The sequence below is a fragment of the Lepisma saccharinum genome, chromosome 2 (assembly GCF_977018435.1).
Source record: "Lepisma saccharinum chromosome 2, izLepSacc3.1, whole genome shotgun sequence".
Classification (NCBI taxonomy): Eukaryota; Metazoa; Arthropoda; class Insecta; order Zygentoma; family Lepismatidae; genus Lepisma; species Lepisma saccharinum.
In genome coordinates this window covers 108,531,862-108,548,028 of record NC_139230.1, presented here as the reverse complement: position 1 = coordinate 108,548,028, position 16,167 = coordinate 108,531,862, and the positions used below count along the sequence as shown (strand labels likewise).

The 16,167-nt window shown below is 37.4% G+C and overlaps 1 protein-coding gene across 1 annotated transcript in view; it reads left to right on the top strand.

Moving 5' to 3' along the window:
- LOC145984107 (KICSTOR complex protein SZT2-like) overlaps positions 1 to 16,167 on the top strand; it is a 324,200-nt gene that overhangs the window by 126,680 nt on the left and 181,353 nt on the right. Inside the window, exon 12 of the mRNA XM_083117530.1 lies at positions 153 to 400. Within this exon, the coding sequence (XP_082973656.1) occupies positions 153 to 400 (248 nt within the window). The remainder of the gene's footprint in view (positions 1 to 152; positions 401 to 16,167) is intronic.

The following is a 16,167-nucleotide window of genomic DNA, read 5'->3' as shown; positions in this document are numbered from 1 at the left end:
ATGAAAATACATCACTGCGGATTTTACAAGAGGTGGTAAGGGACTTCTGATACATCCTGTAGTATGAAAGGTACATTTTATTATGCTGCTTTTTATATAAATATGCTCTTCAAGATCTTTTACTAATTGATTATATTTTTAACTTTTTGTAGCGCAAAAACTGTTCCAGAAGTTTGCCCCATTGCTAGTTACACTACCACAAGTTCAGGAAGGGAAACAAGATTATTTATCTGCAAGTTCTCTAGCTGTTGTTTCAAGACCATCATCAGTTTCCTTAGCAAGTACACCAAACTCGCAGGTTGTTACACCTGGGTTTTCATCTCAGATTAATTTAGAATCTATGGAAATTATATTTGTCCCAAGACAAAGGTTTCTTCTGATGTGTGTTACTGAAAAACAGGTAAGCTCTACTAACAGTTTGGGTTTGTACATAACTGTCGTATATGTTACAAATCTTTAATTTGAAATTTAAGTTCCTACAACAGAACAGAATAGAATGAATACGAATATTTAGAAAATTCTGTACTTCTAGTAACAAAAACTATATAATCAGCATTTTGACACACAAATACAGAAAGATATATATATACACACACTCTGGACAAAAAAAAATATTAGTCACCCCTACCATAGATGGTGTTCCTAACAGGATACTCAACTCCATGTGTCCATCTTATGCAGTTCTCTTGTCAACGTCCTTTGTGCAACTGGTTTGGAGCGACCCTCATTGATGGTTTGGAGTAATTCCTAGTGACTTCGAAACTAATCTGCAGCTACAAGACAGCTACAAGGTTACGATCCCTGCTGTTCACAAGTGTTTCTCGGCCACAGTTATGATGCCAATTTGAGGTTTCTTACAAGGTACACCACTGGACTGTCTGCTTGACATACCTACAAACTGGGCCACTTCGTTCACTTTGTGTCCATGAGCATGCCCAAACACAATGGCACCTTTTCGACACTACGTCACGTCTGACTTGTGACCCATTTCACAAACTGCTTGCACAGACTGAAGCTTATAATCTATTGAAGTAGCTGTTCAAGTCTTATCACAGAGGTCGCTGCTCATTGGCCCAGCATTGTAATATCAAGATGTGATCTGTTTTGCTGGGAATAGAATTATATGTTCTACCTGGGGGTGACTAATATTTTGTCTGTGGTGTGTATATATATGAGAGAGAGAGTGTGTTACAGCAATCTGTCCTTCCATTAATCAATGTAAGCATGTATGTTGTTTGTCAAAAGCAAATGAAAAAATATTAAATAAGAACCCACTAAATGATTGTACAGCTAGTAATCAATTGCAAGGATAAAGTCTGTTGTAATTTAAGCTTGGTGGAAATTATTCAAAATGAGACCATTCACTGAAATTTCATGTTAATTTTGATTGGTTTGTGTTAAGTTATTAGTTGTGACATATGGGGGCCAAAAACAGTTTAGTGGTCTATCATTCAAATGGTAAATTTTATCAAAATATGTTTCAAATAAAATTTAAGAAGTATGAAATATTGAATAAAAACATTCTTATCAGTTTTTCGATAACTGTTTATATTTAGCTGAAAATTATGAACATTTTTTTTTATTTATGGGAATTTTCTACTATACCCTGTCCCGGGTATCTCTGAAGGAAGGTCATGCATAGTGACAGAAAAGGGGTGGGGGAATCGAGTGAGCAGAGCAAATCAGTACAGGCTGCTTTCACTCCATACCATTCCCTCTCACATGTTCATTGGTGGTGCCATCTTGCATCACCACTTGTGCAGAGACTTGTTTTCATTTGCTTGCTCCAGAGATAACTGAGACAGGGTATAGAGCCAAAAAATGTATCTTAAAACTATGTAATGTGATTTTCAAGTTATAAATTTCTTACTTTTGGCTGTAGTGCAACTGAACTTGATTGTTCTGATAATGCTGTTCAACAATTTTTGACCAAAAATTTGTAATTTCCTTCAATTTAGGTTTTTTTTTTTTTTTTTTTGAAGATAATTAGATGAAATATGAACATAAATGGAAATACTTAGCTCTATTTTCAGAAAAGGAGCTTATAATAATAATATCAAAATATGTTATGTGATGTCCCAAAAAAAATGTTAGGGCAATAATTCATAGATGCAGGCAAGATCCATCATTATTTTGAAATATTCAGTTGTTTCTTCTTTTACATCATTTAATATTGACTAGATAATAATCAAAGCACATACCTTCAATATCAAGCAGTTTTCACCTGACTCTTTACACACAATTTTGCCAGTTATGTACAATATTTTGCATGTATCTTTCAAGTTAACATGAAAGAACACTTTTAGAACTCAAAATTAACATTGAAGAAATGGATTTTCAGTAGGGATGTGCTGAAGCCGAATATGAATATCAGCAAAAATTGACACCTTCTGTGTACAGTTCTTTCTTCCTTTTTAATATGATTAATGTATTTTTGGTTGAACTCTCAGCAAATGCTAACCCAAATTATATTTTCACCCATCTAAAATATATTTATCATTATTTGAATGATATAATCTAATTTTAATATACATTGCTACAGCACATATGCTGAAAGAAGAAAAAGGATAATACACAGGTTATAAAATGAAGTATGAACCTGTGTATGTAACCAGTGTTACTAACTCAAGTCAAGTTACCATTGGTGCCAGATAAAGTGTAATATCGGCCCTCTTCTAGGGGTGTGTGGGATCCTGAAAAACCGGGATCGGGGAAAAAACATTTCCCTTCCAATCCTGACTTCGGGAAATGACTTCCTGACTTTTTGGGATCCTGAGCAGTCTGGAAATGCCCAAAGGTTGTTTTAAAAAGCAGTTCATTCTCGACATTTTCTGCATTGGAAGTGTCTGGAACTTATCGGAAATTGTTAGATTTTATTCCAGAAGTGCAAAAACAATCACTTAAGGTGAAAATGACATGTAGAATCATGTAGAATTCGAGATTTCCAGAGCTTTGAGAAATTGCGAATTTTTCCCATCATGACAAAAAAAAATCTGTCCCACACACCCCTACTCTTTTCACATGATTCATGTGATCCCTGATCAGTTCATTCAGTTGTGTGATTTCGAAAAATCAGATCAGGGATTTGAAAATGAATCCCAGTCCCGATTTCGGGAAATAATTTCTTAACATTTTAGGTTCCCGAGGAGTCAGAAATTGTCCAATAATCTAATTAAAAGTGACTAATTGTATATGCTTTCTGCACTTTGACTATCGGAAATTTCCTGAAATTAGTAGCGATGTTTTGATTGTAACGGCATTGGGACGAGTTTTTTTTTAATCCTGACGTTTGGGATGGGAAAAATTTGCAAGTTCCTGGCTAAGTTAAGATATTTTCAGTACGAGAAATGTTCAACATTTCCCAACACTAGAAATCTAGAATTGTAGATGCCTTTTTCCTCTAAAGTGATTTTTTTTTGCATTTCTGGAATAAAAAACTAACAGTTTCCATGAAGTTTCAGACACTTACCAAGGCGAAAATATAGAAAATTAATCAGAGTTAAACATGACAAATCCGAATTTGCTCACAGCTCGGCATCCTGAAAAGATGATATCGGAATGGGCAATAATTTCTCCAATCGCAGCACCGACATTTTGGGATCCCGCACAGTCCTACAAATTAGTTTTTATATCAGAAGCTAGGGGTGTGCAGGATCCTGATAAGTAGGGACTGGGAAGAACTTTGATATAATACCAATTGGTCATTATTAAAAGTAGCTATTTATTGATGTTTTTGGCATTTTATTCGGAAAATTATGACTTTTTCTCTTTCCAAAAGAAAATCGAAAGATATACTGTTTCGGTCATAAATTAACATGTTTTTCCTATATACATGCAAGAGCAGCAACAAATTAGGTTAAACAAAAAATCTGACCCACAACACTTGAAAAAATGATAACAAACAAAACACTGTTGAGATCGACTTAGTTGATCAAAGGAATGGAAATTACATATTGCAAAAAATCAAGAATTAATATATGAACATCTATTCCAACTACTAGCTACTTTAAGGGGGTTCTAAAGCCATGTTAAAGCATAGGCCCAAATTTCAATGGATAAGGGTACAACTAATATAGATTCGGTAAGGAAGAAATGTTCTGATATAAAAGATTGTTTTATTCACTAGAACTTGTGAGCCTTATAATTTTGTTACGATTAAAGATATTTAAGTAAATAACAGAAAATAAAAGGTCACCGTCATGTTCAAACTTCTGCGTACAGATGGCGCTGAAGTGGTAGTTTTGTCAATACTGGTGCATTTTTTTTGTCTTTTATGACTAGTATGGAAGATTTCGTGGTGAAACAAAGATCACATGCTCTTCCCGCAAGCATCTGAAATACTGTGTGAAAAAATGAAAACATTTCATACCTTCAGAGAGTAGTGCTTATCATTAAAATTTTTGAAGTGGCGTTTCGTCGCAATATACCCCGTGGTGCAGATTTTAGCCAACACTGTTACCGAGATTTCACTCAGTGTTTTCTAACGCTATGATCAATGCGAGTGCGTCAAAATCGTGAAAGTTGAACCAAGTTACAAGAGAATAACGAATCCAGTACATGTTGGAAGAAAGAAACATCGGACAAAACTCAAAGGCAGGGACGGCGACAGGGGTGGGCACGGGTGGGCACGGGTGGGCAAGCACCCACCCAAAAAATCCTGTGCCCACCCGATTGCCCACCCAATAAAATTCACTAAGTATATATGAGGCGTTGCGGATACGAAGGGCTAACTCAACAAACTTACCTTGTGCGGGAAATGCGTTTCAAGTTGTCAGGCACAGTGCGAACTCCACAAAAACGTGGTAAGAGTAGATCGGAAAGTTTCCTGCGTGATTTCCAAAGTTTTCTTGTTGAGTTTGCCCGCGCATCACAACTTGAAACGCATTTTCCTCTATATATACTTTTGTTGAGTTCGCCCTTCATATCCGCAATGCCTCATATACTTGGGGATATGAGAATGTTGCAATAAATAAGTGTATTCTGGTGTTCATTACATGTATATTTTACTAATGAATATTATCTATACTAGAAATGTTCACATACACAGTGCGGCAATTGGAAATCAATACTGATTTTTTTTCTCGGTAGGTGGCACTGCTGTGCAAGCGACCTTTGGTGCGAACAAATAACGGGTATCTCACGAACAATCGACGCAGAGCTCGTTGACCTTGAGCGACATTGCCGCTTGTGGCGTTGTTGAATGTGGGCACGTGTCGTGAAAGTGTGTCGTGATTTCAACATGGAACTTAAGTGTGTCGTGATTTCAACATGGAACTAAGAGCAAACATCAAGTTTTGTGCATTCTTGGGCAAAACTGCTGCGGAAATGTTTCACATGTTGTAGCAAGTCTATAGGGATAATTGTTTATCCTGTACACATGTATTTGAATGGCTCAGGCATTTCAGTGAAGGACGGGAGCCAATTGAACACGACGAGCATCCAGGTGTAGCAGGGACGGTGAGAACACCAAAATTGGTTGAGAAAGTGAAGACTAAAATTTCAGACAGACTGTTACCGCTTATATTGAGGTACTGAAACGTTTGATGCAAGGAATAACACGTGTGAGGTCCGAGTATCGAGATGATGGCAGCTGGCGTCTGTTTCATGACAGTGCCCCAAGTCGCAAGACGTGATTGCGAAGAACATTTTGGCCCTAAATTCACTCTGTGTGTTGTCACATCCTGCCTACTCACTGGATCTGGATCCGTGTGATTATTTTTTATTTCCTAAACCAAATTCTACCGTGAAAGGTTCCTACTTTTATGATGAACCAACAATCAAGCGTTACACAAAACTAATTCCAGCAATCCTTCCATACACTGTGTATCATCATCCCATAAAAAGCTGTCTTAACTTTGTCATTAGAAAGCAAAAATAATTACTAGAGAACTTGAAACAAAATAAACTGTCATCAATTGAATTCTTCTATGATTACAAGCAGCTAGTAGGCTTAGGAGGCGTAAAGTTATGCAGGGTATGGTCAAGATGAGATCAGGATTTAGGGTGACCTTGAGGACTGCAGCTCTGGGCATTCACTGGGGAAACTGCTTGGAAAAGTACTGCATAAACAAAAAAAAAGGAGGTACTTCGGATGTGATGAAAAATTTAGAAATACGTATAACTAACCACCTCATGTAGCTTAGCGAAAAGTTATAACTGAAACTGTGGAGGGGATTAGGGTGAGGTCTTGCCGTTGTAAGCTCCGGGCCTTCACATATATAAATACCGGCCAACATATGACTAAAATAATCTCTAAATATACAAATAAAAAACCCATCTTAGCGTTGCTTCCTCCAGCAACACAATAAATTATTTAGACTTTTTAATTACGTCTACATTGAAATTCCAGAAGTGTCTCTTTCCTTATTTCATTACAATTTTTACATACACGTCATCTTCAAATATCTACGTGGTATACAAACAACAACTTTGTAGCCTATCAGTTACGTAATCATGCGATTTTTCTTGTATTTATATTGCGTAGAATTAAAATAAGAAATGTGTTGGTAGGAAAGCTTTGCTTTGAGGGCATCAGAGAACTAACAAATCACGATGAGAATGTTTTAAACTTTAGAAGCATCAGAGGTTCAGCCGAAAAGGTCAACAGAATCTGTAGATGCAGATGAAGTAAAGAAAAAAAAGGTGTCATGAAGTATCCATTAGAAAATTTTGTTTATTTTTAAATACACTTTTATGCTCAGATAGACTAATCGGGACTGAATTTACAGTTCAAGGTGGAGTCCGAACCAGTGTGCATTGTGCTTCCACCAAGGGAGAAGGCAGTAGAACTGCCAGAACCTCTTCATTATAAGGTGACAACGTTATGCCATTGGAGAAAAAATATACAGAAAGAACTCACAGGAAACGTGTCATTTTATCACCACAGAAGATGCGTTCATTTAAGATTACTTGTGTTGGTGTTTTAGTCCACTTTATGCACAGTAAGGCTAATTGGGACTGGACCTACAGTTTAAAGTGGGATCCGAAGCACTATGTGCCTCCACCGGGCATCGAACTCGGGACACCTTGATTACAAGGACACGACGCTACCACTGCGCCATCGGGGATAAATGTTTGAGACTTTCGGAAAACAACGTTATTGTTCAAGGAGTTGGCTGCCTTGATCCAAGAATGAGACAATGTGAAATTGAAACTACCACCTCAACTTTCGAAGGGGTATGAACTAATGAAACTCCACTTTTGGACGAGTAAGTTGTTGCTGATTCGGCTGATTTGTTCCATGTGAAGTCACTTTTCTGCTAATTTTGGCTAATGAGGACAATGAGGTTCAATGGTGATTAAATGAAAGTGACGTATGGGGGAAACAAATACACGCAGACATTGAAAATACAACCCCCACAAATTATTATTTTGACTGTGGTTCCAGGCGTCAGAGATTCGTTCACCTGCAAGATTAAAGTTTCCAGGGTATACCGAGCAGGATAGAGATTGACATTTCGAAAATGTCGCGCCATACGAACCAAGTCATCTGTGAAAAGAGATGAATTACCGGGTATAGTGATTAATTTCGATGAATCCCTTGTGTCTAAAATTACATTCTACAAAATGTAAACTATTTGTTACCTCAGTGTATGTGTTCTAATGTAAACTATTTGTTACCTCAGTGCATGTGTTCACCTAACCATACGTGTGTTACTTCTCCCGAATGAGTAAAGAAGACTAACTTCAGAAAACGAACAGCAACTTAGCAAATAATCTCTTCAATTGTTAACAGATTTTTCAATGTTACTTCATTATTACTTTTGGGCGATGTTTTGCCTTGGGATACTTTATGCAGAATGAAGAAAGAATTGTGGCGGTGATTAGGAGGAGGAAGAGAGGGAAAGTCCCTCCCGCCACATTTTGCCACTTGTTGCACCCTCACTATTCTACCAAAAAGCAAACTGTCCTTGCCCCCAAGTTTTGGCACCCGATCGCCGTTACTGCAAGCATACATTCAGATACATTTGTCAGTTGCAATAACCTTGTAAGCCAAGAAAATTGATCATTGACCCCCAAGTTTCAGTCAAAAACTCATATGATGAAAATAAAATGATCAGGAACATGCATTTAAATTACGAGAAAGTAATTTAATTCTTCACAATTATCTACCATCACACTTTCTATCACTGTCGCCGGATATATAAAATTGAGTATGTGCCTTGTATTTTTTGCACTTGAAGGACAAAATGTGATGCAACCGATTCACATTTATTTCACTACATTGACATGAACGAAAGAATCTGATCAGAATGTATGACTGCGCACACACAAACACTTCCTTGAAATAATTGTGTCCATCGGAGACAAAGAAGTGGAACAAGATGCGAGAATAGATTAGAGAAGAAAGAGGAAAGACATCAAATGCACACACGTGTGTGTGTGTGCATGGGAGTTAAGAGAAACATTTGAAGAATGGAACGAGGGAAAGTGAAAGGAAGAAGGAGGTAACAAGCTCAGAAAGATATAAGAAGGCATTAAAGAGAAGAAAAGAAAAGGGAAAAGAAGTGTAGGGAAATCGGAACTGTAAGAGAGGAGGGGATGCATATATATGTCATATAAATATATGGCCTTACATTTATATCTGCCCACCCTAATCTATCAATATACAGCTTCTGCCCACCCGGTGAAAAATTTCTGGCGCCGCCCCTGCTCAAAGGTAAGTCTTATATTTAAATGTTTGTTGCTTAATCCATCAAAAGAAAAACATTTGCAATATGCAAGAGTGATGCAGAATGTATGATTTATTTATATGTTGAGGAAATACCTTCCAATATAATTTCTGTGAGAATATCGCTTCAATGTGTCTACCTTTTCAACGCAGCATGCATTTTTCCTTACAAACGAAGTTCATAATTCTTTGTAATTGTAAAATCAGAAGAGAATGTTATTTTAAATCAGGCATAATGCAGATATTACAATTTTGTGAATTTTACTAGAGCATTAAATACCTTGATAAAGATTATATTCTGCCAATAAATCAATATTGCACAAAATGCTGTACTATCATTCCTGTCAGATTATTTTCATATTTCACTGGTGCTATTCAAATGTACATACATCAGAATTTGTATTACAAATCAATCGTTCATTATAGTTTCACTTTCCCTTGTACATTAGGGTGTATCGCCCGACCCTGTGGCCGAGTGGTTAGCACATCGTGCTGCAACGCCAAGGGTCCCAGGTTCAAATCCCGGTCGGGCTTGGTTGTTTGTGAATGTCCATTCATCAATTTCATCATTTCATCACTCATCCCCATCTTCGCAAATTAGCCAAGAGGCACAAAACGCGAAGTAAAATAAACTAAATCAAATCAAACATTAGGGTGTATCGAAAAAGGCCCCAAAATTATTATTATTTTTTTTTTCAGAAATTCAAAAACATATAGTGTGCAAAAGTTGTGTAATGGTAGCAAAACATCTCACAAAATTTTCTAGCCAAATTGAAGAATTTCTAGCCATGCCTCCGGAGGGGTCTAGTTAGTCTAGTTGGGCACAATGCACAATGGAAGAAAGTGCTGCTCTTCGCTTGATGCAAACTGCAACATTTGTAATGAAATGTAGTTACAACAAAAAACAAATATAGCAATGAAACCAAAATATATTCATATGCGTGCTAGTGCGTGCGCGCATGTCTGGTCTAGTGTAGTATAATGCTGCAGATTGCACCAACCCAGAACTCACCGCGTGGAGGTGGCTGCCAGCGAGTTCCATCGCACCCTCCCTCCATCCACTTTTCCCTCCCCTAAACTGTTATTTTAATTTCAGTTTTAGTTCTTTCTTTGCTCAAAGTAATCAGATTTCTTCTCATATGTTGGTAATTGCTTTCTTGCATCAAGTTAAATCTGATATAAGCATCTCTTTCTCTTTCACCACAAACAGATGCTGAAGCCTCACACACTATTTTAACCAGTCTCTCAACTGCTTGAGTGTGACACGGGAAGGATGCAATTGTTGTTTCTGCAATATTCTGGTCATCCACCATCTTTTCAATGTCCTCGGAATTCAATTGGGCAACTAAGGGAGGCTCTGTTACAAGGCACACAGCCCAGTCTATCATGTTGATGTAGTCCTCTGCCATGAAATTTATTTCTGGCACTTTGAACTTACGTATTGACCCTTTACCAGATGTTTTCCTTGCCCGAGCATCTAAAATTCTTCTCACAGATATTTCTCTGACTTCACGTTTATCATCTGTCAGCATACTGAGCAACAAATTCTCTGGATGAACAAAATATGAATTCCTGGTGATCACCTTATTCACTACAGTTTTCAAAGGTTCTTCAAGGTAACTTGAGAGCTTAATTGCCAGATACAAGTGCCTTTGCGTGCCAGGTTTGATTTCACAGAGAACCAAACAGGGGCATAAACATACACAACAAACTTAGCAAGAATCTTCAGTTCTTCTGTTGGGTTTTCTGTGGAAATGTAAAGGCGAAACAGGCAACAGGCAGTACTAAGCCATCTAGCATGAGATAATTTTCCGGGCTTCTTGTTTCCTAAATGTGTGTCGCACTTGCCACAGATTACAGCTTGACATGTATGCAGAAGGTACTTCTGATCTGAGCTCAAATCTTGTATATCTAAGGCTGGCATTCCAGCAGGTATAGCCTCGTAGTTCGTAACTGGCCTGTCCTCACAATTATTGAGCATTTTTCCTACAGGGCCCGAAAATGTATAAGGTTCTGTTGTGGGTCCATCAATTGTCTTCAGCACGTGTCGAAGTGGTAATTCATTGAAATGCAGGAGGCAAATTAACCACTGCAAAGGTCTTTGAACGTGGTTCTTGAGAAATTTTATGTGCCCCAAACTCCGACATTAATATTAGTTCCATCACAACCAACTGCCCTCAAATCTATCAAGTCCACATTATTATATTTCAGCTTCTGAATTATCGAACTTCCAATTTTAATAACAGTGGATGATTCTGACACCGATGCATGGCCAAGGTATCGACTCTTTGGTCCTTCAACTAACACATAGCATTCCTCATTTGCAGTTTTTTTGTGTTTTTGAATGCCATTCTTCTTTAACATGACAGTCTCATCGTTCTTACCGTCAAAATATAAATTTTGAGGTTTAATGCCTTCATTAAGTTCTCTTTTTTGCACAAAACTATGGTTTTTTGAACCTCTCTTTGAACCTTACTTTTGTCTATCATTTTCTGTTGATCTTTGTGTGAAATTATGTTCAAATCTTCTAAAACGGCAGAAGCGATAGCAGCGACCTTTCTTAAAGTCACACCAGTTTTATCCTTTACTTTAGCTAGAGTTGGAAGTGGTGCCCTCATCTGTGTTGAAGATTGTCTTTTTCGTCTCTTTGGTTGAAACTCTAGGGGATAACACCACTTAAAGTCACTGTCATTTACGGTTTCCACTTCTGACGAACTGCCTGAATCACATGCTGTCGCTTGCATCCCACTGGTTGACAGTTCTTGCAAATCATCTTCCATGGCAGCACGTTTACTTACTCTCCTTTCTTCCCTTTTCAGAAGAGTTTTTCCAGTACATCGACAGGACCTATTGCCATTTTTCTATCTGTTCTCTAGTTTTTTTGGGTTGCGTATTTTTTTCACATTTTTCAAAATAGCTCTGACACTTTTGTGATATTCATCTATCATACCAGTAATCCTAAAAAGGAAACTCTTTGAACTTCGCAACCACACTTGTCCCAAATTTTTTGCCACTTCTTCACAAATGGAAAGAATCGCTGGTTCTTTGCTCCCCTCCCCTTTCAATTCTAGGCGAGTAAGTCTATAGCATCTCATCACATCACTGTATGAAGGTAACGACCTGGAACTGAAAGCACAAGGAGTTCCGATTAGAGATTCATAACTCGTACTTATGTTGCTTCTTGTACGAACAGATGATTTAGTGGTAGCCATGGTCACCACCAACACACACACATCCAAATCTGTTCTCAGCACAAACACTACTGAATTCTGAAACTTCGATGTCGAAACTACAATGCAGGGCTGAAATTAAGTATACGTGAGAACTTTAGCACAACCACATGAACCACTTTGGCAGCAACCCTTCACCCATGCAGTAGCATGTGGTGACGATGGTCTGTGGCCTCTGCTCTACCTCCCCTTTTCCATTCACAACCCTATAGACCCAAAATTTTCTGTTCTCACTGGTTCATTGTACTGTGTAGATAAACACAAATCTATTCTCTTCAACTTTTCCCGTGATTTTAATTACACAGTACCTTGTAAATCCACCAAGTGCGCTCTTAATGATATCATTGAAGAAGTAAAAGTTCAAGCCCGAAGAGGCACGGCTAGAAATTTTTCAATTTGGCTAATTTTTTTTTGTGTGTTGTATTGGTACAATAATGCAATTTTTGCGCACTATGTGTTTTTGAATTTTGAGAAAAAAATATTTCGATACACCCTATTGTACATGGTTGGAACAAGTAGTTTCTGACCTGTTTTGAACAAGATTTTTCTCCTTTTTGTTTTTGAAATTTGAACACGGTTCATAAATCTCTCAAATATTAAATGCATTAAGTAGGTTGAGCTAATTTAGGTTGGATTGGAATAGATTTGTTGAGATTCCTGAATTTTGTGCAAGTTCTGGACAACGTTGTCATCTTCTTTCACAGAATCAGGTCAGAAAACCAGTTTTGTAAGCTGTATAAAACTCTTTGGTTTTCTTGTTCTCTCATAATTTTGAACGCCTTGTAATGGTAGTGCAGCATTTCCAATAAGTTCATGCTTTATGTATTTATAGTGTAAAAGTACACCCTAACAGCTAAAAGGGTAAAGTACTAACCATCTACCAAACAATAGTTTGCGTGTTTACTGAGAATTTACAAATTCGTATAGATTAGAAAAGATTACTAGTTCACATATTTTACAAGTGCAAGGCCAATCATTTATTTGTGGGTAAGATTGATTGATTTTCAGAGAAATCATAATTTGTCCTGATTATGTTCCGAATATTTTATTCAATAACCTACTGAAGCCCAAGTCATATTTCACATGCACTGTAAAGATAGATCCGAGTTACTGAAGTGAGCTGATACCGTGAATCAAACCTTTAATAATTTTGTCATAACAGGACCACTTCGTTAACCATTATGGGACAGTTTAGATCAATTATATTCACATCCAATTACACAACATCTCTAAGTTGTTTTTATTTTATTATTGACTCAGCTTGTCTGAGGTTGTAAGAATGTAATGTAAATGTCTTTTTTTTTCATCTTTGTTCAGTTCATAGTCTCATACACCATATTAACAAAATTTTTATTTGTTCATTTTGCAGATGAACATTTGAGAAGCTATTTGACGTGTCTTCTAAGAATACCTTGAAATTTGTAAAAAGGACAACAGATTTGACTAACAATGGCAACCCAATGTGGATATGCTTCTATGGAATCAAAATCGTCTGTGTGGATTGTTTGAACTGTACACAATTTGCAGATACACGGTTGAATGGTGATGGTTTATAAGAAATCAAGAGTCCAAAATATACTCAAGAAATGATGTTGCAAGACTTCTTAATATCTGTTTTCAAGTAGTCAGCAATTTTTGCCCAAAATCTTAGGATATTCATTGCTTTCTGAATGGGATGATGATTCCAAGACAGGAAGAAGCATACGTATCTATGAGAGAACGACATAATGTTTTGCAGGACGAGAAAGAAGGAGAATGAAGTTACATTGAAACAAAAATGTTAATGTGAATTTATACATATATCCCAAATATATAGTTTTAGTATTCCTTTCATTCAATGATTTTTGAATGATTTGAATTTTATTCTAATGGTAATTATTACCATATTGTATCTTAGAAAACTTGTCTCGCAATTCTTATTCTTAGAGCATATGATTCAAGAAATTGTAAAAATGGAACAGAAGAAAATTCCTTTCTATGCGAAAAAATAGTAATTGTACACTTCTGTTCAGATCAAGTGGAACATACTTCAACTCTTCGACCCTATTAATAGTGACACTTCATATGAACGGGAGTGTACAACTAACTTTCATTTTAGTTACTAGTTAGGTGGAAAAATAACTGAATTTCAGGTACTAATTTCATCATATAAGTAGTTTAAAGTTACTGTTACTCGAAAATGTTACTGTTTCTTCCAAAGACAGCTGCAGAACAAACCAATTTAATTCGTGAAGAACTGTGAAACAGGACTTTGGACATTGTGCGGATGCAATGTGTGTAAAATTATACTTAAGTAGTATAAATTGAACAAATAATCACTGTGCTGCTCGTTTACCTGTATTCCCGGTTTTGAAATAAAGGCCTCCCTGATTGCGTAGTTGTAACGTCGTCGCCTTGTACTCAAGAGGTTTGATACATGGTGGAGGCAGAGGCAGAACCACGAATTTTTGTCGTGGGGAGCGGCAAGTACCAGGAGGATAAATGTGCCAATAATTATAACAGGGATATCAATGATAATGACATTATTATTATTATTGGCATTTTTGTCTGGTATTTTTTAAACACGTTCAATTTCACATTAGCTAATAACAGAAAACAAGCACACAAACTATATTTTTGAGACAAAATAATGAATATAATTTCTTTTTTACATATGATACGTGTAACTTTCATGTAGAACATATGTTTTACAAATATGCAACATGGAGCGACGTAAAATAAGAAAATACATATGCAACATCTTAACACAAAATTGTGCATGTATTCAATGTTTCTTTAATACATATAAGAATTTTATTTAAATATATTACATAATCAATTCATCATAACAAACCAACAGAGAAAATTATATAAATTGTCTCTCTCATTTATGTGCTACTTTTCCTCAAAAGGATTTTCACACATTTAAAACAAACTGTTTAGCAACAACAGTCTGAAGTACACCTTTGGTCTTACTTCTCTCTCTCTAGTAATTTACAATACATTATACCACGTGAGGCACCTAAAAGTACCACCTGAAATAGCGAAGAAACCAGAAACAGTAGCGATGTGAGGTTTGCGGGAAACAATAATATCAAATGGGGCTCGTAAATCGGAGGTATGGGTTGGGTCGAAAAATATCAACAAATGGGGCATCTGGAGCAAAGTCATATTTTTTTTAAATGGAACGATATACAATAACATGCATAATATAAAAGAGCACACGCAGAGAAACACCACGCCGTTGGTCTCATGCACATAGGAACGAAGATATGGCCATGTGAAAATATGTAAACAAATTAACAAGTGGCCCACTTGACCGTTAGTACCACGGCATGTACAAGTATGAGATGTCGGAAGCCATTGGACAAGATGAAGACAGTACGTGTTAAAGGAAGTCGTCAGCACCATGTATTTGACAGTGTTACAGCATAATGAAAATGACCATGACAGTATGTCGAAGAACCACTGCATAAGAATCGAAAACCTGTGAAAGTGTGTGTTCAAAGTGGTGGCCGTCAGCTGCGATACAGGCAACGAGGCGCCCACGCAAAGATCGTTGCACAGAATGTAGCATCTCGTAGGGAATGTGCCTACAGGCCGCAGTAATGCGGTGTTGCATATCCTCTGGAGTTGTTGGCACATCCCGGTAGACAATGTCCTTCAGCTTTCCCCACAGGAAAAAGTCTAACGGTGTCAAATCTGGGGAACGAGCCGGCCATTTGACAGGCCCTCCACGTCCAATCCAACGATTTGGAAATGTATTTTCCACACATGCTGTAGCGCGTCTTGCACTGTGAGCTGGGCACCCGTCATGTTGGTACCACATGTCCCTCCTTGTCTGAAGTGGTATCCTCCAATAGTACAGGCAGTTCATGTTGTAAAAACTGTATGTATTGTTCAGCATTCAGTGTCCCTTGTATAAAAAAAGGGCCAATGAGATGTTCACCCACTATACCACACCACACGTTCACACTCCATGGGTGCTGGCATTCCACTTGGCGAAGCCAATGTGGATTTGTCACCGACCAATAGTGCATGTTCCTTAGGTTGACATTTCCATGATTGGTAAAAGTTGCCTCGTCAGTGAAGAGGAGTGACAAATCGGGTGTGTCGTGTCGTAACAACTATGTGCAAAACCGAACACGGTCCACAAATTCATTCCCGTGAAGTTCCTGATGGAGGGAGATATGATATGGGTGAAACTTGTGTGTGTGCAGAATGCGCAATACACTTCGCTGACTCATCCCAGCATCCCTGGCAATTTCACGGGAGCTAACGTGCGGA